The sequence below is a fragment of the Pleurodeles waltl genome, chromosome 7, assembly GCF_031143425.1.
Source record: "Pleurodeles waltl isolate 20211129_DDA chromosome 7, aPleWal1.hap1.20221129, whole genome shotgun sequence".
Lineage (NCBI taxonomy): Eukaryota > Metazoa > Chordata > Amphibia > Caudata > Salamandridae > Pleurodeles > Pleurodeles waltl.
The window spans coordinates 177,053,243-177,075,567 of NC_090446.1; the positions used below are offsets into that span (position 1 = coordinate 177,053,243).

At 43.8% G+C, this 22,325-nt stretch overlaps 1 protein-coding gene across 2 annotated transcripts in view; it reads right to left on the minus strand.

The window, feature by feature from the left end:
- Positions 1-222: 222 nt before the first annotated feature.
- The window catches only part of WFDC3 (WAP four-disulfide core domain 3), a 271,764-nt gene continuing 249,661 nt past the window's right edge, over positions 223-22,325 (minus strand). For both annotated transcript variants that reach the window (XM_069243494.1, XM_069243495.1), the window contains 4 exons: positions 19,330-19,461; positions 14,133-14,270; positions 1,200-1,367; positions 223-382 (listed from right to left, as the gene is read on the minus strand). In XM_069243494.1, coding sequence (XP_069099595.1) covers positions 1,201-1,367; positions 14,133-14,270; positions 19,330-19,461 — 437 coding nt within the window. In that variant the 3' untranslated portion in view covers positions 223-382; position 1,200. The remainder of the gene's footprint in view (positions 383-1,199; positions 1,368-14,132; positions 14,271-19,329; positions 19,462-22,325) is intronic.

Sequence of the window (22,325 nt, forward strand, 5' to 3'; positions counted from 1 at the left end):
TTGCCTGATTCACAGAAATGAAGAGACCAGAAAGCCTCAGTCATCATGGTAAAAGAGCACACAAAGGAGGGAATGTACATTCAGTAGACGAAAATATAAAATTTATTAAATATGCTTTGTACCTAAAAATTAGTGCCTAGCACTACAAATGGCTGGTGAAAGAAGAAGCTCATTCTCTCTCCTCCCAACAGCTTGGTATAATTAAGGAACAAAATAGAACACTTTATTGAAGGAAAGTGACTTTATTAAATGTATGAGAATAAATCCAATGAAAACACACAAAGCAGATCTACATGGTCAGCATCTCTATGTAAGACTCCATCGCTTTCTGCATTGAGATATCAAGATTGATAGCGCATAACAAAGGCAAAGAGTTCTCCAACTGAAAAAAAAGAAATATATGTATCAGAACTAAAGTAAAGATCAGACAATCTGTTCTATGATCAAAGGACTTATACTGGCCACAAGCAGTGACACTGCAGAAGCTTGCAATATCTGCTATGTAGAATCTCATAAGCCCAGGACTGAAGATTTTGTGGACAACATTCATTCTTGCCTCAAGCTAGGTTGTGCTAACATTTTAATTCACTCTTGTATATCAGTGTATATCAGTTATGCACAAGACTTAACATTTTATTAAATACATAGTGTAATTGAAAGACTCTGAATTTCCTCAATACAAAATTGTTTTTTTATGAAAGATTATTACCACAAAGGGAAATATGGCCTCTCCAGTTGAATGCCTAATCTTAATACCCAGTTCCTGCATTGTCTCTAGCATCCCTTTGATCTTCTTTTTAGTCAGTTAGAAATTAACTTTCACCCTGAACTTTTATTTTCCCAGCCTCAAGAGTTGTCATGTCATCATGTAATATCATCATGTGATGGGTTTCTATATCTACAAGCTGTCCACTGCTCCTAGTCATATTTCACCCTTGAATCTGCACACAAACTGAAAATTGCATTAAAGAATATTTAGCCCGTTTTTCCACTGTATTTGAGGCCTTGGTTATCTAAGACCACATTTCTTCATTATCAGTACCTGGTAATTTTCTGTCTACAGTGCCTAGTGCCTGGTTATTTTTTATTACAAATAACTTCTCTGTGTGGTCTTTAAGGCTACCTATCTACCCAAAAGCCAGATCTGTTATCCATAACATTGTCTCATTTCCTCATGCAGGCTATTTGTTCTAACTTACATTAAACATTCTGTTTCATCAATTCTGGTTGGGTGCACTTTTTGATGCAGTCAACTGTGCAGCACTTTTGACTGCCAGTGCAGTGGTAATCACTGGTGCAGATGGGGGTTGGTGAGCCAGTCATTGCTGGACATCTAGAGGTTGACAGAGGACATGTGCCAGGTTTCTCTGTAAAAAGATAAGAGTGTCAGAATGTTAAGTGGTAAACTGCTAAGAAAAGAACACACCAAATGTGATATCATTTTTAATGATCCTGAGATCTCCAATCATATGTAGGATACCTACCTTATATTTCAACAAGGCAAAGCACATGCTTTGGTGATCAACATTATATAACAGATTGGATTGTTTGATTACATGTTATAGAACAGCTACTTTAATGAAACCAAATCCCAGACACAAGATTTGCGTTTGATCCTGAGACTGGAATCAAGAGGAGTTAGGTTCTCATCAACATCACAGTATTAAAAGATGGCAACATACCATTAATCAAAGTTCTCTGCATCCTCTGCAGGTTAATAAGCATTGATCCAGCCTGATGCTGACTCTACTGTTGTGGTACCTGAAGCTTTGAATACCAGTGGAGCTGCTGGGAGACACAAGTGGTGGAGAAAGCAGACAACCTCAGGACAATGCTTTAATGAACAGATGTCACTTGTGCAATCTCAGAATTTCAAGGACTGCAGATTGAGGGGCTGACAGATGTGGTGTGATTCATTTATACTACGGGACCATAGGAGTGAGGTGAGTGGAACTGATTTACAGTGGATGCACTACTGAGGGATGGACATTCCCCCAGGGTTGTGTGGCTAGGGAGACCTAGATGTGTGCAGGCAGACAGTGAGCCCACTGGGGTGCTGTTAGAGTGGGCAGCCAGTAGAAAGGCAGCATGAGGTGTCGGCACCACCTAGAAGGGGCAGGTCCAGAGCTACTGGGGAAATGTGAAGCACCAGTACATCTGGAGGGAGGATGCCAGCCTCCCCCTAAGAGCCGAAAGAGCCTGTCAGCCAGGACCAAAGTGAGCAAGAGTCTTGTGGAATCAATAAAGGACCCTAATCATCTGTATCAGCTCTCCTGTCTTCTGGTGATGTGGCTGGTGAACACACCAAGCTATAGGTGCACAAGGGAGGCAGAGACATGGCTCATGCCAGGGTTCAATATAATACTGAAGAAACAACAGCAAAAATCGACCTGCCACACCAGATCTTGAGCACATGGAAGCTGGTCATGTAGGGTGAGCACTGCACTGTGAAGGGCCTTTCTCCAACACCAGATGACATGCCAGTTATGGTGAACTAGTCCTGGAAGGCTGGTAACTATTTACTTAGAATGCCGGAAGACTGAACACCTGCCCTCAAATTCAGCCACTGGAACAGTCCCTGGGGTGGACACAGCCAAAAGCACACAACTGGTAAACACAGGTGTAGGTAGGAGGACTCACTTGCAGATGAGTGCAGCATTCTAGACTTGGCATGTTAGGGCAATGCCTGGTGAGATGACAAGAATACAGGACAGAGCCCTGGGGTTTGCACTGATGCAGTAGGGGTATGGAGCCCCCACTTTGGAGATGGCGAGAAATAGAAGACTACATGAAACAAATATTAAAGGCATGCTCCAGCAGAATATCTCCAACAAAAGGATTGAGCTACAGTCAACAAAACAAGTTTAGTACGACAGCCCTGATTCCAATACACAGGTCAAAGATACACAAGAAGTAGTGATCAAAAGCTGTATCAAACAAGTCTTCCAGGATATGAAAGGAGAGATAGGCTCAATAAGAGAAAACGTAAAGCAGAGTCTGAAGGCGGTGAGAAAGAATGTATCCAAAGTAGGTGACAAGGTCTATGAACTCAAATAGACTATGGATGAGCAACAATTGGAACTGGTAGTACACAAGGTGAGGATCCTCAGGTGTGATGAGCAAGCCAATATCCTCCAAAAGGAGCAAGAAGTGTTGGAGAAATGCTTTAGTTGAAACAATATACACATCGGGGGTACTAAAGTGGGCAGAATGGTGCAACATAAAGAAGTACTTGCAAGATCTCTTTCATACGATGCTTCAAAAAAAGAAAGCCATCCACTGTGGATTGATAGACCCAACAGACGGTGGAAGGGTCAGACAGAGGGAAGTACTTGGAAAATCACATTGATGAGATACTCAAAAACAGGATATCATCCACTGTGGATTGATAGAGACCAGATAACTGCTCCTGGGTCCACTGAGAAAAGAAGCCTTCTGATATTTCCTGATCATCTCTACTTATAAGAAGTAAAATAACTCATTATGCAAAGTGCAAGCAAGGGACAGAATATATCCTTCTATGGTGCAAAAATTCAAATGTTCAAAGGCCACTTGCAGCTCACACTCTAGAAATGGTACTTGTACAGACATATCACCACAATTATGAAAGACAAAGGAGGCAGGTACAATGGGACCACCGCTACTGCATCATGTTTATATGGAAAGAAACACAATGGACAACAGCATTGCTATCCAAGACCTGTGGGATCATGGGCATTGCAGAGGATAAGGACTCTTTGGATCTCATCTAGCAGGAGGCCCTGCTACTCTCCTGGGCCTATGGTTGTCACAGGGTGCAATTCCTGGTTCGAAATATGTCTTGGCAGGACATAGAACAGAAGGCCATTAAATTAAGGAACCAAAGTCTACTATTTATTCACTCTGCTTGAAATCACACTTACTTCCATAATGCTCCAAAGACCTATCTTTTCACTAACACACTGATCCCTTTTTCTCACTTAGCCTCACTATTTCAGTTCTAGTGCCAAGATGCCCCCTGATGAATGTGTACCATAAGTACATCACATATTCATTCATTTATTCAGGAGAAAGTAAACACCTCCAGAAAATGAGCACAGCAGAATTCTAGGACACACTGAGCCCGATAGTGAGTAAAGAAGGTTCAATGTCAAGTGGCAAAGGAAGGAGGAGTGTAAACCTACAATAGAGGGGGGTAGAGAAGACACTGAGAGACAGTGTTGGCTGGCACCACAATCAAATATGTGTCATAGGGAGCTGAGCTGGAAATGGAGTAGGGTGTGGACTCTGCTATCTCCTCTCCTCCAGGGCTCTCAAAGCACTGAAAGCAACCCTCAGTGGGCACTAAGAACTCACCAGTGCCTCTTCCGAAGCACTGGAGTATCCACTTGGGTGCTGGATCCCACCACATCATTTGAAGCACTCCTGGAGTGACATCTGAGTCGTTGGTATAAAGGAATGACTGTTAGACCACTGCACAGCCACCATCTTTGAAACTCTGTGATGCAGTGGCTCCCTGCACAGACCCATGAGGGTGCTAGTTCTCACTATGTTAGCCAAAGCGCTTCTGAGGTGAAGTCTAAGAACCCAGAACAAGTGGCCACCCATCTGCTCACTGAACGGCTGCCATCTCTGAAGTTCCCCAGCATGGCACCTCTCTAAAAAGACTCATTGATACAAAGACAAGTAGGGCTCCTCTAAACCCAGAAGCCGCCAGGACCATCTCATCTGCTAATTCGCTGACCTGTGGGCCTAGATCAGTGGCACCACGCTGGTGGAGAAAAAGACCGCAGCCCAGGGTCAACGAAAAGGGAATTTGGTCTGCATAGACCCTCTACTTGCTCCAGCTCAGGATTTTCTCTCAGTTCTAAGACATCAGAGGTGAAGCCGACTATTCCACAATGTCTCCTCTTCAACAATAATATTCCAAGGAGGCCTGTCTCTATTGGGCATCATGCTGCCCCCCGATACCACTTTGTAGGCTCTATCACAGCCACTCAGGTACTGCAACCTCTCTCTACATCTAAGTCGCTAAGGTGCATCTGCTGATAAGGCTCACACAGGACTACATCTCTCTGCTCCACGGTACTATTCTCATAGACATTGCTTTTCAGCCCACAAATCTAGTTTTAAGATGCTTATGCCCTGTTCCCCTTTGCAGCATCCTCCTCATGAAAGGAACCTGCTTTTGGAGACATTGCCTCAACTAGGAGATCCCTTGTACAGCTGCCCTTCACCTTCACTGTTTCACCCTCTTGTGAGAGGACTGAGACACACCATTGACTGCGCTCCCACCTTGATCATTAGAGAATGGGGCCTTACCGGAAATAACCATAGGAGACCGAACCCCACAATATCATCTGACACTACTCAGCATCACTGCGCAGCCCGACTAGCTTTGCCTGTGTCCCATCAAGGCACGTTCTCAGGCCCCCTTTTGCCTTGACACTGGAATATCCAAAATGGTGAAAGGCAAAGCCCAAAAGTAAAGCTTGGTGATGGTCCTGTGTAGCAAACTATCCCATGGCGAGAAGAGCAATTATTGCTAGGCAAGGGTGGTCGCAATGCTTCCCATAACCCAAGATTACATGGAACAATGTCTTGGCAAAATGCGCTTGAAGATAGCCTCCCTCAAAACAGACTTCACATCCTGCCTTCAGGAGATCACTGATCTGAGTCAGAGGGTTGACTAACTGGAGCTTTTGTCTGACTACTGGGTAGAAGATCCAGGAGATGCTCTGGTGCAGGGTCTGGACTGGGTAGATCTACACCTAAAACAGGAGCACCTGGAATATCAGGAGTAGATGCAATAAACATCCTTTTTCAGGAATCCCATGAACAGAGGGAGAAGACATAATGACCTTTATCCAGAATCTACTGCAATACCTCAGGGAAGATCCTGAAGCTCCACCACTACAAGTTGACCAAACCCACTGAACCTCTAACACAGCAAACCGGGCAGATGGGGTTCTGGACAATTTCACAAGAGTGCATTTCTACAAAGACAAGTGGGTCAGCATGAATGTAACTAGAGTAAAGGCTAAGCTGTCCTGCAAAGTGTCAACCATGCAACTATTCCAAGACCTCTCTCCTATCACCTTTAAAAAGCACAGAGAGACTTTTGTTCTGTTACAGTCCTCCTTTGCAAACACAAAACCCCTTATCAGTGGTGTCACCCCTTCAGCCTCATCTTAAGATGGAATGGCAGACAGCACCTTATATGACACTTGGCTGATGTTAAATCCGCTCTGGGGCTGGACGTTGGCGATGGATCCACTCTCAAACCTACAAACAGAAGGAACTACACTCTGACATATGGCTGGCTATATTCTATGATCATGCAAACCTAAGGATAGAATTTTGGCAGTAGCCAAAGACAACATTATCTACCACCTCCAAAACATGAAAAATTAAACACAGCAAATATCTCTAACAAATTTGGTATTCAGTCCCCTCCAAAATAGCCAGAGTCGGTATACTGTGTAAAGCATGCCTTTGCTCCCACCCCCTTTCAGATCCTGAGGATGGATACTTTATGCTCACTCTCTATTGGGGAACAACACCACTCACACTCTTGAACATCTACACCCCCAATGTAGGGCAAGCTTGATTCCTTAGATGAGTTTTGAGGGACCAGCTGGGGAAAGCACAGGGAGACATCATAGTAGGGGGACATCAACCTAGTTTGGGACTGCAACATGGACAGGAGCTATACCACATACCAGGGGACAGGAGCGATGTCAGCCTTAATGAAAAAGAAACTCTAGGAGCTGGAATTAGTTTGCCTCTGGGGCTACTGGCCCCCTGACCTTAAGGACTTCTCATTTTACTCACATGTTCCACATGCTATTCCCGCATTGACTATCTTTTGCCTATCCATACTTTCCTTCGCACAATCAATATGGTCTCAATCTCAGACATTTCCATCTACAACCACACACATATCCACCTCGCTTGCATGGAGGATTGCACAAGAGATAGCTATTTCAGCACCGGTGTCTCCGACCTCACATCCTCAGGGATCTGGATGATAGGCACACTATCTCTTAGGTGATCACGAAATAATCCCAACTCAATACCCTTACCTGCACCTCCCCCCACATTCACTTGGAATGCATTTAAGGACTCTATATAGAGAGTGTGATGTCTATCTTGGTGATTGCCAGGAGGAGAGAATTGCACCTCTACAAACAATCCCTCACCACTGATATCTGAGCAGCAGACAACTCTGAATGCACAGAACAAACCAAGCAGAACAATCTTTATTGACCCTCAAAGTGAGATTCCATGACAAGGGTGATAAAGTGGGCACTCTACAGGCACATAAACTCAGTCTCCTTAGGTCAAAGTCCCACATAGCACATATCTGCACAGACCTACATCCTGGGCCGTCTCAAAGGGAGCCAAACAAGCCTTTCAAGATTTCTATCAGCAGCTTTACACTGTTTCAACAGAGAATGTACCGGCGATCCAAGACTGTGTCATGGATTGTGAGCCCATTATGGACCAAAATTGGGAAATACTGGAAAAAAACACAGACTCTGCTGAGCTATGACTGGATCCCAAGGCCATGCCTCTGGGTAAAGCCCTGCCTACCCTCCTTCAATACGTTCTAGCTCCCATTCTTCAAGATCACCCCTTAGCTCTCTTTAACTCTGTCACCTTCCGCTCCAGCCTTACTCCAGTGATATGTGAGGCTAAAATTGCACTAATTCCAAAACAGGGTAGGCCTCTAACAGACTGTGCATCATTCCATCCCATAGCTCTTTTATATGGAAGTGCCAAGCTATACACTAAAATACTGGCCGTAAGGTTAGACCCTATACTACCCAGACTGGTAGAGCCTCACCAAGTCAGATTTGTGAGACAGCACCATGGTGTCAACAATATCAGGCAACTTGCCCAGGTGGTGGGTAAAGTTCACAATCTCAACATTCCAATGGTGATCCTTTCACTAGATGCTGAGAAAGCATTTGACCAAGTGAGTTGGGCTTTCTGACTGAACTGGAGGTAGTCCTGGAGAAAATCTGTCTTGGCCAAAAGATCAAAGGCAGACACATGGCAGCATATTCAACTCCAACAGCATTTATTGCGGTTAATGGCAGACCTATACAACCCATCACACTATCGGGGGAACTAGACAAGGCTGCCCTCTATCACCTTCGATCTTTGCCCTATTGGTGTAGCCTCTTGTGATTAAAATATGGCAAGCACCCCTCGTTAGTGGGCTCACATTTGTGGGCAGACCTCACAAAATCAACCTCTTCACCGACGACCTCCTCCTTGCTTTTACCAACTCTTCCGAACCTAGCGGTTGTCTTGAAGGAATTAGAAATAGTCTCCGGATCCAAATCAGCATAATGAAATTGCACATACTCAGTCTGACGATCCCTTCACAAGATGCCCCTCTCTTGCAGACACTAGCTCCATTTCACTCGGCCTCACACAATATCTGTTTCTTGAGTATTAATATCACCCCCAAACATGAAGGCTGGACTAAAGGGAAACTGGCTAGAAGACGCCTAGAGATGGAAGTCTCTTTACCTTTCCTGGTTTGGACACATGAATCCTGGACGGATGAACATTTTACCAAGGCTCCTGTACCTATTTCAGTCACCCCTGTACCCATCCTCACCACTGGCATCTTGTAGCTTCAAACTAGACTTCTATTCTTTATATGAGATGGCAAGAGACCATGTATTTTGGCAAAAACTCTTAATCCTACCTAAGAACAAAGGTGATTTGGCGTCCCCTAATCTGCTGGATTACGATAGAGCTGCACAATTCCGCTACCTTTCAGAACGGGTGTCAGGGAGCATGAAAAACAATGGCTTTCACATGGACAGAACAGCAGTATGTCACCTCATATTGGACAGGCCCTAGCTCCCGTTGCACCTTCGCCCTAAAAACCCATATCCAACCATGCCCACCAAGACTAAACTTGGCATCTGGAACAAGGTATCTGTGAAAGGAGGTCTTACAACCTCCCATTTCCCCAACACTCCCCATCATCCTGAATGTTGACTTCACCCCTGCACTTGTTCCAACCTCGTTCCCAGAGTGGGAACATGGTGAATGCAGGACACTAGGCAATCTCTTTACAAGGGGCTCCATTAAGCCATTCAAACTATTAAAAACTGAATTTCAACTATCTGAATCCTCCCACCTCATATATTTGCAATTAAGCATTGGGCCCTGCACCCCTCAAACGTGTGGCTGCTTCTCGATCTCTAACGCTTTTCGAGACATTGATGCAATTATATCAGGGTACAAAAGGCGGCACATTCAACACATATCTGGCTCTCCAGAGCGCAAATCAATCTTGACCCACCCATATAGGCAACTCACTGGGAAACCGAAATGTGCACCCCATAATAACCAAACAATGAGACAGCCTATGGAGCCTCTCACCAAAAACCCAAAGAAGATAATGTATTAATGGTACCTGAAGTCACTGTGGTGCAACACAATCTTTTTTACCACCTCCCCATATGCAGGCACTGCAGTTAAAGCAGAAGGTGACTTTCTATATATCAACTTGTCCTGCATAATGATCCAGACATTCTGGAAAGAAATCTTGGGTGATGTTAAGAGCATGCTTGGCTATCCCATTTCACCAGACTCGGCTGTACTAATCTTAGGCCTACAACCTACTCACTTAGTGGGTATGACACACTTTGATGGAACAACCCTCAGATATATGACAGAATTTGCTGAACAGCTGATTGTTTATTTCGGCTTCTCCCTATTAGCACTATGGTTCAACAGATTGTGGCATGTATTGGTGATGGAACATATTTTCCACTCACTAGCCTTCACTGAGACTAAGTTTACCACTACCTGGTGCCCTCTCAGCAACTACATGTTCAGACTTGAACTCCTTTGCTCTTCACCACCTCCCCTACATGCCCTACAGCTTTTTGATTAACATTTGGACTGAGCAGTAGGAACTCTCCCTCTTGAAGATTCAACCCCTATATAATTGAGGGCCTGCAACCTGTCCTGACAACACCTGCTGGTTGACCCCCATCTCCTGCCTAACGGACGCTCCCAGGGACTCTCTTCGCCTTTATTCTCGTTCTTCTTGTTGAGGGATTGAAGCAGAGATGAGAAGGGAAAGAACTTCCCCCAGACCCCCCTTAGTTCTCTACAATGTTTCATGCCCTTACTTGCGGTTTGGGGTAATGATACCTCTTGGCACTGTGCACGGGCAATTATGTAACAATGTAAAACAGATTTTGTTAATTTTTTATGTTTTCATTCAACTATGTTACCATTCATGGCATTCTTGTACCATTGGGAAAATGTAATAAACAGGATTGAGCTACAAAAAAAGATCATTCCACAGGAGTTAGCCTGTCTAATTAAATTGTGACGGACAAAATGTTGTCATCAGAGATCAAGGAGGTGGATAAAGTGCCAGTGACGCCATCAGACGAAGGACCAGTCTCCTGTGAATTGGACAGCTGGGTATACCCCACAGAGTATGCAACACCTCAAGGCGCCTTAAAGATGTTCTGTTGTGAGACACAATGGTACTAAAGAACATCAGTCAGGGCATTAGTGTGGACACCAGAGCAGCTATACTATGGGATGCTATTAAGGGAGTACTGAGGGGTAAATTAATAGCAGAAGTGGCACCTCTGAAAAAGATAAAAAAGGCACTATTGGCAAAGTTGGGGGAAGTATGAGTTGCTGAGGTGGCACAAAAAACACACACAATCACAGTGTCATTGGCAAGGAATATAGGACTGAGAAGAAAGATTAGAACAATTGAAATAGGGCAAACCACATGCTAGTTACACTCAAAATGTGATGTTCTTTTGTAGGGGAGGGGCAACAAGTCAGAAAGGTCTCACTGAAAGTGGTATGAAAAGGACAGCTTCATAGACATATGCCAGAACAAATGGATGCACAAGGGTTTTCCCAGGGTGGAGTAGCAGGAAAAGGAGAGGCCGTCACAATCGTCTACCGATGACACCTTGGAGCCCACAACACCTTGGTCAGATAGGCTTACCTATCTCAGGTGAGGCTTCCCAAACTGTCAGAGTCAGATAGCGGCAAGCTAGAAGAACAAACTACAAACAATTTCCCCCGAGCCATTAGGGGCCTCAAAATAGTTAAAGTGCTGGGGCTGAGTCGGTTCATTCTGGCCTTTTGTAAGACATTCTGAACGCTATTACCAGTTCTTCTAAGAGTCTACAAATGGCTCACATAGGAGGTGGTACTCACTCCCAGTAGTGACATGCACTTTCTACAGACCAATATCAACGTTCTATGTGGATGATAAATTACTGAAACGTTTTGGCCTTTGGAACGTACAACATAATGCCAGAGTGAGAGCACCTGAACTAGAGAGGCTCTATCTCCGGCAGATACAAAGATGGCAATACAAAGAGGTCTCATCATTTCAATTTTAGCCAACTTGAGGTGCAATCATAGAGCAGAAAGTCACCAGGCATTTCTATATTATGATGGCAAGGCTAAATATAAACGTCTAGGTAGGATATTGTGCTTTATGGGTCTTAGGAAGTAAGGAAGTTGAAGAAGGGACAAATACCTAAGTGCCTGACCAAATGTGGAGGTTCCCTGAACTAATCTTGTTTTTATGTGCTTCATGGTATTCCCAAGCTGTAGCCTTGGGTGTTACACAACTGGATCACATTCATATTAATGTAATTATGATTTGGACACATGAAGTATTCTGATACTTCATGGTATGGAAAGCATGCAAGACCAAGCGTGATAGAGTCTGGTAATGTGCAACTTGAAATTGCAATTTTTCTACAGTTTTTCTTAGGCTTCATGCCCCCCTCCCCCTTGTGCATGATTCTCCAGTTGGCTCAGCGAAAATTAGGGTTTCACATCACAGTAAGAAATAGAGGCAACACTACAGCCAATTGGGAAGGAGATGTCTAACCCCTTATCATTAGCTGTAACCAGTGGGATTGTAGGTGATACCCGGGGGGCACTAAAGTTCATAACCTCTGATTGGTTGAGCATCTACTAGGCACAAACCATGAGAAGAAGAGATGGAGATGTTGAGCTATGTGTGCATTTGTTATTGCCTTAGGCAAACATATTTTTTTCTGTCCCAAACCACTGGGATATTTGCCGGCTTTCACTACTGCTACTCTACCTACTATGTTCAATTCAGGCCTTAGTTGAAGAGAAAGGTGATTAAGCTGAAATTCAAATATTTGGCAACCACCTCTGTCTCAGCACTGTTGAACAGTGGCTCCCTGATCTGGTTCCTTCTTTCATCTTTGGTCAGAGGCCTCAAATCCCTGGTGATCCAATTATACCATTTTCAACTTGAATCACTGCCAAACACAACAACTTTTAGGTTCTCACCCCACCTGATGGGCATGGTTATTGATTTCCTGGTTTCTGACCTGGACTGAAATATAGTTTCTAGTTCTTCCCCTGTGGAAACAAGCACTGTAGCAGTAAGGCACCAAGACTGGGGTGAAGGGACTGGATTTGTATTTACATTAAGTACAAAATACTGCACAACCTGTTAATACTGCCAGAGTATTATCATAAATATTCACAAAGCTTAATTTGCAAAAGAATAAGATCTCAGGAACACAATTTTGCTTAGATGTTTGCAGGCACTGCCACTGAATACCGGCATGCTCAATATCAAGGCTACAGGATCTTGATATCACCTCATTAAACCACCGTCAGACACTCCTAGCCCCTCTATCTCACCCTTGCAGGTTCGTTTTCAAACCTACTTTCTCCCTTTGTAAAGGAATTTTCTTTCCTTTTATTTCTAATTTTTTCCTCGGTATGTGTTTTCCTTTCTCTTGCTCTAGGTCAAAGTCTGAAGAGGATAAATATGCACTGGTCCCCAGAAAAGAGTGCCTGCGGGCTCCACCGGAATGCACCACTTAAATTAAGCGCTGAGTGCCTGATTCACAAATGTAACTTACACTTTTGAGTAATCAACAATTTTGAGTAGGTTTACTACTTTCTGGCTATTCACAAAATCCAAGTGCACATTTACAAAGGATAACTTACACTTGTGTGTAAGCTTACTATTTTTGTAGATATTCACAAACTTAATTTTACTAATAGTAATTTTACAACTGCTGTGATTCTGCACATAAAAATGTAGGGTTGTCTTTTTTTATGTGCAGACTCTCCACAATTGTAAAATGACTATAGAAAAATTAAATTTGCAGTATGTGAATACAAAAAACTAGTAAACTTACATAAAAGTGTAAATTTACCGTTGTGAATCAGAACAAACTAGGATTTTGTGAGCAGTCAAAAGTGTAAATTACTTAAAAGTATTTAGCCACCAGACCAGGGGCGGATCCTCCGCTTGGGCAGAGGGGCGTCTCCCCCACAACCCCCCCCAATCACCAGCAGCAGCAGCTGCCAAACGTCTGCAATACACAATAATTGACTATGTTTATTATCAATGTATTGTCGAAGCACTCCCCCTCAGTCTGCATGTATGTCTCAGGCTGGCCAAACATACATGCACACTAACCTCTGTCCAACCTGTCAGAGTGTAGGCAGCCCCTCCCAGTCTGCTTTGGAGGCCCTGGTTGGGTGCTCCAACCAATCAGAATGCTGGTGCCATTCTTCCAGCAGCCTGACAGCAGCATTCAGATTGGCCGCAGGGCAGGCTTGGGGGCCTGTGTCTGCGGCAAAGGAAACAGGTGCTGGGGGGCTGCGGATTCAGGTAAAACAAATTTTTGTTTTATTATGAAATTTTCTCCCCCCGCCATGACCCGCTCCTGCCCTGGGCCCTTCCTTTTCGTAGAGACAGGTAAGTCACACTTTTGGAGTACATTTACACCCACATTATATAGTCAAAAAGTAGTAAAGTTACACAAAAGTGTAATTTACTCATACAAGTCACTTTTTTGAACAGGACCCTAATATTCATCCACAACTGCATTTAGTTTCGGAATGCAGTGGGGATTACTGGTTTTGATTTACATTTTCATTTGTCCACACAACACCCCTGTATCTGACTCCCAAAGTGTGGACCTTCATATCATTGTGCCACGTTTGTATCAACCTTGTCTCCCTTCCTTCTTCGCATTTAAAACATGCCTGATCCTTCATTGTTAAAGCTTTGATAGCCCAATCAAATCACTTTTCAGTATTCAGAGGGTTTGAGGTTTTCTCACCGTTTAGAAGGGGCACACACTTCCGTTCGCAATCGTAGTCACAACACTTTTTGTTATCTGGGCAGTCCAAATCGCTCTTACACTCGAACCTCGTAGGCAAGCACAACTTTGGATCGAATGGGCAAAACCCCGGCCTCTCTGTAAAAGAAAAAACCCAATTGAACGACGTTGGAGAGTGGAGAGAATTAGAAAACAGGAGGACGCTCTTAATTTATTTCAACAATTACTACACAATGTTAATCTAAGTCATTACTCCTAATAATGTCAGTTTGTTGACAGTTCATAAATCATGTGGTTATATTTCACTCTCATCATTATGGCAACTGCTGTTCTCATTTAGAATACCTTGGCAAAGTTGCAGTAATTCTAAAACTCAATTATTTAATTACTCCAGCTAGTAATCTTGATACCACCACAAATTCAGGTTTAAATCTAGGATACCTTAAACAAAGAGGCCTAGGTTTACAAACCTTTGTGTCAGGTTTGTTTTACATTTTTTTAATGCTGGCTCGACGCAGAGTCTTCTTGTGGGGTTACTGGTTGAGATAGGTGAGACCCTACTAGAGCAGCAATCCCATTCTTTGTTAGGGTGAAACACAAGATACCCCCAAATCAACTTGTGCTTAACCCTGTGATAGCTTGTCACAAAAGTACCCAGGCGTAACTTACAGTCAATGTATACATTATTTATGCAGCACTTCAAACAGTAGTAAGGTGAAATACAACCCAAGAAAAATCTACCCCAATTTAGAAAAATAGAATTAATTTTTTTAAATAAATTATTTGAAATCAAAACAATACAAATTCAATCAGGTTAACCAAAGATATGCAGTTTCAATGTTTCAAGTAAAAATAGTGCCTAGATGCACAGAGCACCAACTGTGGTAATCTGGTTGAGCAAGACCGGGACAAAGTCACAAGTTCAGGGTGACTACATTAGGATATGCCCACTGAACAAAGTACCTTGAACCCTGGTTTGCAGAACATTGCAAGGGCCTGTGTTGAGGATGCATAGCGCAGAGGGTGTTCCAAGGAGCTGTATGGTTGCAATGCGGTGCCCTGCATCAACGTCAAGGATTCTGTTGCCGAGGGGATTGCGAAGTCCTGCATCTAAGATGCATCGCGCACTGGCAGTTCCACAGAGGAAGCAGGGCTGCAATCCAGTACTCTATCGTCAGAAAGGATGCTGTCGTCAAAGGGTTTACCATGCAAAACCCTGCTTTGAGGATGCGTCGCTCAGTAGTGGTCCCTAGGAGACTGCGGGTTGTGATGTGAGATCTTTCGTCAGAGATGCATCATGTTGTGGTGGACTTGCATTGCGCTCTGTCAGTTCTGGTTCCAGGACAGAGCTGGGCTGGCAGAGCACCATGAGGCCCACTTCCAAGAGTCCAGAACTTGAGTGGCACCACTTGGTGGGTAGTACTCATAGCAGACAGAGTACAGGTGCTAGGTGGTAGGATCCTTTTCTGTCCCTGAAGATCTGATCAGGAGGCCAGGTTACTAGCCCTTGGAGCCACGCTTGGAGTCCTGGGATCAAGATGCAGGCCTTTCACTCAGGCGGCAGGGCAGCAGGACATCAGCGAAGCAGAGTAGCAGTCCTTCTGGTGGAGCAGTCATTCTGAGTCTTCCACAGGTCCAGAGGTGTACTGAACTTTAAAGTAGGAGCAGATTCTGGAGGTTTCCACCCCCAGAAGTGTTTGGAATTCCCTTCCTCCTTGCCCTGGCCCATGTTTGTCTGGGGCTCACAAAAGACTAGTTTCAAACGTTTTGTGAATGTGCTGAGGCACAGCCATTGTGATGTGCAAGTGTGGTAGGTGACAGCACCTCCCCCTCATCAAATCAGAGATGGCCAACACCTATATCCCCTTTGTCTCACTGTATGGGAGCAATACATAAAGACCAACTGCCAGTTGCACCTGGTCATGTGATTCAGCATACAGGCTGCTGGCATCTAATGGATGGAACAAGAAAATGCCACCTTTGTCAAACGTAAGCAACAAGAAAAAGGCCTTGCCAACTGGATTGAGATTTTACTAAATTGGTGAAAATAGGATTAATCTGTCACACCAGGAAAATGAATTCTCAGACGATATTGATTACAAAGCTTTCTTTTTCCTATTAAGGTTCAATAGCAATAAGACAGGGTACAGTGTGTCATCAAAGTTACATCAAATCCATAATTAAAATTCAACTTAACCGTGCTTGATAATCAAAAATTGAGTACCCAAGCCCAAATGAGTGCTTACTTGTGCAACCCACTGCAGAAAAGTGAAAATAAAGTGACAATCCAGTCATACCATACATATTCATCTCATAAAAAGATACATTAAAAAGCACATTTGCTAGAACGCCAGTCCGGGTTATATTATTAATATTTGTGGAAAAACGTCCTAACCCGAATTCCCCCACAAATGTAAAGAATGGGACAAAGTGAGGTATGGTAGGGTCCCTCTAATCAATCCATTTGATCTTCCACATTTATTTCAAACTATACAGTCTATCATTCTTGGCCTCAATATCGTCAACACGTTTCGACCTGAATTGCTCACATTCTGGAGTCTCCCTCCTGATTTCGGAGAGCTGGCAGTCCTGTGAGTGTTTTTGGTTAACAACTGTTTGCCGGCAGTGCTGGCGATCCAGGCGAACTGAAGTTTTTGATTTTAAGATGCTGAAGTAGGCATAGACATTTAGGGGTCGTCCTGTGGTTTGAGGAAGTGTGTGTATGTCTGAATACATATGTATCTGTAAATGAATGAGTGAAAGTATAGGTCAAATTGTGTGTGATGTCACTTCCACTAACCCTGGCATTTTGGTGAATTGACATCCATAGGAGTAGGTGGCACTAGCTAAACATGAGCACTTACGGCTACAATGGCGCAGATGTAGCACAGGGCACGGCTGAAGGAAAGGGCATAATATTTAGTTTGTAAAAAAAAAAAAGTGCTTGCTCCCAAACTCCGCTCAGAAGCCTGTGGTCAAAGAAATTAAATGCAGGAATGGCTCGCGGTGCTGAATAGGGGCGGGGTGCATGCGGGTTTGAAGGGTGACGGTGGGTTTGAGGTGATTCATAATTAAAAAATAAAACGTTGTCACCCCTGTGCAGCTCCTCTCCTGCAGACAGGCTGCAAGCACAGGCTCCCAGCCTGCCCTGCGGCCAATCCTGACGCTGCTCAGAGCAGCATTAGGAGTGGCTATGAGCCTCCCAGGCAGACAGGAAGCCTGTCCCTGCTCTCTCCAGCCTGGTAACACAGTGCTGGGCTGGAGAGAGCCTACTGCACATGTGTGTTTAGCCGGCCCGAGACAGCTGGCCAAACATACATGCAAAGTGAATGGGAGTGTTGTCTACTCCCCCTCAGTGCTCGTCACAGCCTGTGCCCCGCCTCTTTAAAAAAAATGAAATAATAAACATAGTTTATTATTGTTTTTTGGTAAAAGGTTTGCAGCTGCTTCGCCCGATTGGAGGAGCCGCGCCTGATTAAATGTTGGCTTGACTGCTGAATGAATAGCAAAGGTGGTGGTCAGCTGCACGCCCCTTTATTCCGTCACCGTCATTTCATGCCTCTTTATCTCACTCTTGTTGGATCCTGCCTTTCTCCCTTTGTTAGGGCATCTCTTGCTTTCTCTTCCTCCATCTTTCCACTTTGTGTGTTTTTCCTTCTGTTGCTATCGGGAAATGCCTAACGAAAAATAAGTACCTGTCCCCAAAAATGAGTGCTGGTGACCGCCACCAGCAAACACCGGCTCAAATTAAGCACTCTGTACAAAGCAAGAATGTAATGGGGGTTTCTGAAAAAAAACACCAGTTTCATAGAGGTTCAACACACTTTGTGACCTTAGTCTATTTTTGTTTAAAACCGCTGTATTCTAGAGGTCTTACACTGTTGGTGACATACAACGTACAGAACATTAATGTGAGGTGCGTAGAAGCTAGTGTCAGGTTCATGCATTAAGCCTGATGCAGGCATAATGTGACGCCAGGGGTTACAAAGTGGCGCAATGCATGCATTGTGGCACTTGTTAAATCTGTCACAGGAGATATTCCTCCTTAACGCCAACTTAATAAATAAAATATTAGAATAAAAAAATGAATTTAAGGAGGTGCAAGTAGGCGCAAGGGGCTTGTAAATATGCCACTAAATTCTTTAGCTCATAGATACATTGTATACAAAAGCAATAACTTTTGTTTGTTTTAGTTTTTAAACCCTCAGAGTTTTTTATGTTTCAGTCATGATCCAAAAGACAATGCTCATTTTACACTACTGAGAGTGAGAAATCGAATATTTTGTCGTCAGTAACATCAGTGTTAGTTTGTCAACATTAAGTGGGAGAAATTTGAACAACACTGCCTATGTCATAGAGCACTACATCAAATAGGTCAATCTCTGGAACATCACGCTTTTTGAAACAATCAGAACATACGAAAAAACATACATATAAAGCTTATGGTGGTGTCTTGTTTTTGAGCCTCATCATGAGTCTGTACCATTAGGGTACAAAACACCTTAATTGCAGAGAAGCAATATACCAATTGTGGGTAAACTCTCTCACTATAAGATAAAGAATTCAGAGCAACAGCCATGCCCCACATGCACCTTGAGGGTATGGTTTGCTTAACCTTCCTCGACATATATCTGTGTAAGACTTGATGTAAAAAGGCAAAAGGCTTTGCCAGTCTATGCTAATCCTATGCTTGAAAACTCAGCTAAGCAGACAGACATTTGTGGTGAGCAGGTTTAGAGTTTTGGCAGTACTGGGGTGCTCCATATTAAGGAGCAGCTCTCCACCTAAACTTGAGAACTACCCAGATTTCCCTGCTTTCTGTTTTTGCATAATTCATGTGCGCTCTAAGCCTGAGAGGGTATAGTTAAAAAAATGTGACTTATTCTTTCAATACAAACCAAACTTAAACTACAGCTTAAACTGCACAAACATTGGAAATTCTAAAGTTAAAGTTATATCTTAAATTGACACACCACCTTCAAATTACTATAACTTGCGCACCACTTTACACATTGTTGTTCACTCACTAGGCAGACTACATTAACTATAGCTCATGCCTTACTTGGAGGATGAATGATCAATAATTTTCATTCACAATCTTTTAGAGTATTAGCAGGCCAGTAGTTTAGGCACAAACTGTGACTGGTGAAGAAAACAGATAGAAAAATATAAAACTAGCTTGTGATAAAAATAATACCTTTAGACATCGGCCTGCATATTAGACTGCACCCGTATGAGCAGCACATCTCCGTTTCACTGCAGTTATCACATTTCACATCGCAGGTTGTAGCACCTATTCCTGGAGGCAGCACATTAGGAGGGCAAAATCCTGCCATAATAGAAAATATTGTCATTAGTATCCAGCTTATAATTCAAAGTAAATACCTTCACAATGCCGTAAGACTCTACCGGCTCCCCCTCTGCTGATCCACAGGACCCAAAACACTCATAAGACTCTGCGGTGGTCCTTCAGTGTTCTGTGACTCCTTGTAGCTATTTTCTGGCCTGACATTCCAACTGTCATTTCCCTATACCTCTGTCAGGTGTTACCCTCCTATTAACAACGATGCTCCTTCTCTCTCAATTTCCTGTCCTCGGATTAATCTCAGCTCTCACTTGTACTTTGACTCCTAAGGGCTCTCCTCAGCCCTAAACATTCATGGGTGCTTCTCTTCCCTGTTTCGCCTCAAACTTGTGACTCTCCATAATCTTGTGACCTCTCTTGCCAGGACCCTGTGACTCCTCAAGTACCTCCAACGTAACTGGCATGAGCAGAGCTCCTTCCTGCCTTATGACTTGTGTTAGTCGTGTCTTAAGATCTGCAAACGGCGAAGGCATAGCTACCATTGGTGCAGAAGGGGCAGTAACACTGATGACCACAGCCCTGAGCTGGCCGATTGAATCCTAATAATTTCAGCATGTTACTACCCTAACCACAGTCAAAGGGGCCTTGTTCCTTTTGTGCACCAGGTCCCATGGCATCCTATTTACACTACTGGCTATTGGCCTACCTGTTCTCAGGCCTATCAGGCTCATTTTTCATCATTTCTCTTGGGGCTCTTGGCCTTTGAGTCCTAATATGCGTGTCCTGTTCTGTGGCTACCTAGACTACTCCCCAGCCACTTGAGCATTCCTGGGCCTAGTTTCCAAGGTTTTCATTGAAGACTTCATTAGGAGATAAGTGGTACAATAAAATGATCTGATTGACAGATGATGTGATGGTGCTGGCTGTATTTTAGCTTGGAGAATTACCCATGGCGAAATTACCATCATACTGCATCGCAGCTTTAAATACTGCAAAGGCATGTTTAACAAATCTGCCGGCAACCAACAGACTCTACTTTACTGCTTATCTTTAAATCAGATGGAAATGCTATGTAATCACCTGTAGTATTTGATTCGTTCGTTCACGTTAACCTGCATAAATTACATACATTTAACAATCAAAATACTAATTAATCGTTTTAATAAATGATTCAAAGAAAATCTGAAACATACAGATTGGCACATCCCAACCTTGCAATGTCTTAGTTTATCCAGGGGTATCAAACATGAGTGCAAGTGAACTGGAATTATGGCAGATTTTCAAGATTACCACTGTTAGAAATAGGGTCTTTGGTTGGCAGTCAGGTTACCCCCTGTCGAAGCAAGGACCCTCACTCTAGTCAGGGTAAATCACACACAATCCAAATTATCATGTGCCCACCCTCTGGTAGCTTGGCATTGAGCAGTCAGGCTTAACCTAGAAGGAACTCCCTGATATCTTTTTGGACACTCTGGCACTAGTCCAGAGAGGTCTGCCTCCTCAGAAAGCTTCCTGGGATCAGTCAGCTTACTGTCAACCAAGTGATGGTGCAACTCTGTAGCCATCCATTCAGTGCCTTACCAGAGAAATCAAAACAGTTTACCCAAGTTTGTGTGGAGAGTTTGGTGCTGTCCCTGAACCTCTTGATGGTATTTCTCAGGAGTCAGCCCAAACCTGGCAAGTAAAGCGGTCTTCATGGGTGCATATGTGTTTTGATCCCTAGGATCCAGTGTAAGAAGTGTGTCCCTCCCCACAGCTGGTACATACCACCCCAAGGCTGCCCCCCATTGCTTTACAGGAACCCCATGAGCCCTTAGTGCAACTTCGTACGCAGCCAGCCACTTATCAATGTCATCTCCCACCACATAACTGGGAGCAACATTTTTAGATATACAAACCTTTCTTTCTCCAGCAGGTTCTGCATGTATGCTGCCACCATTACTGCTGGACTCAGACTGCTTCGCCTGAAGATCCAGCTCCTTGACACAGTTCATGAGCCAACAAACGTTTTCTCTCAGCCAAGGCTCTCTCAGCTGGTTTTGCTTCTCTCTCTGACCTCCTTTTCTCCTGTTGAGCTTCAATTTTCAGCCTTGCCATTTGCAATTCAAATTCCCTCTCCTCTCTCCTTTCCTCTGCGGTCAGGCTTTGATCAGAGACACTGCTCCCTAGTTTGGCAGGGGGCACAATTGCAGTGGTAACATCATCCACTGATGGCAAAAAATCCTCTGGGGAGCCATCTTCTGGCTCCTTCTCCTCAGCATCTTCCTCTGAATGGGCTTCTGCCCAGGAACTCAGCGCCATTTGAAATTCCTCCTTTCCAGAGGCACCTTGGGTGGGTACTCCCATATCCCTGCAGATCCCTTTCATCTGTTTGACAGTATATGTCTCCAACAGGGCCAGGTCAAAACCTCTTGCTTGAGACCCAGCCTGAGACATGTTGAGTTTGGATTTTGGTCAAAAAATTGACAGGAAAAAACGAAATTGCAGAAAAAAGATAAAAATCAAGTTGACCTTCAACTGTGGGTAGGTAGTGAAATACTTAGCTACTGTATGTCACTGCACAAATACAAGTCCTATCCTCACCACTGATCACCAGTGTTAAAAATGGGATCTTTGGTTGCCAGTCAGGTTACCCCCTGTCCAAGCAAGGACCATCACTCTAGTTAGGGTAAGTCACACACAATCCAAATTATCCTGTGCCCACCCTCTGTAGCTTGGCACTGAGCAGTCAGGCTTAACTTAGAAGGCAATCTGTAAAGTATTTGTGCAATAAATCATACAGTACCACCATATAGCACCACAGAAATACACCACACAGTGTTTAGAAAAATCTATACTATTTATCTGGAGAAATGCAGGTCAAAATGATCAAAGAAGCAATAAGTAAA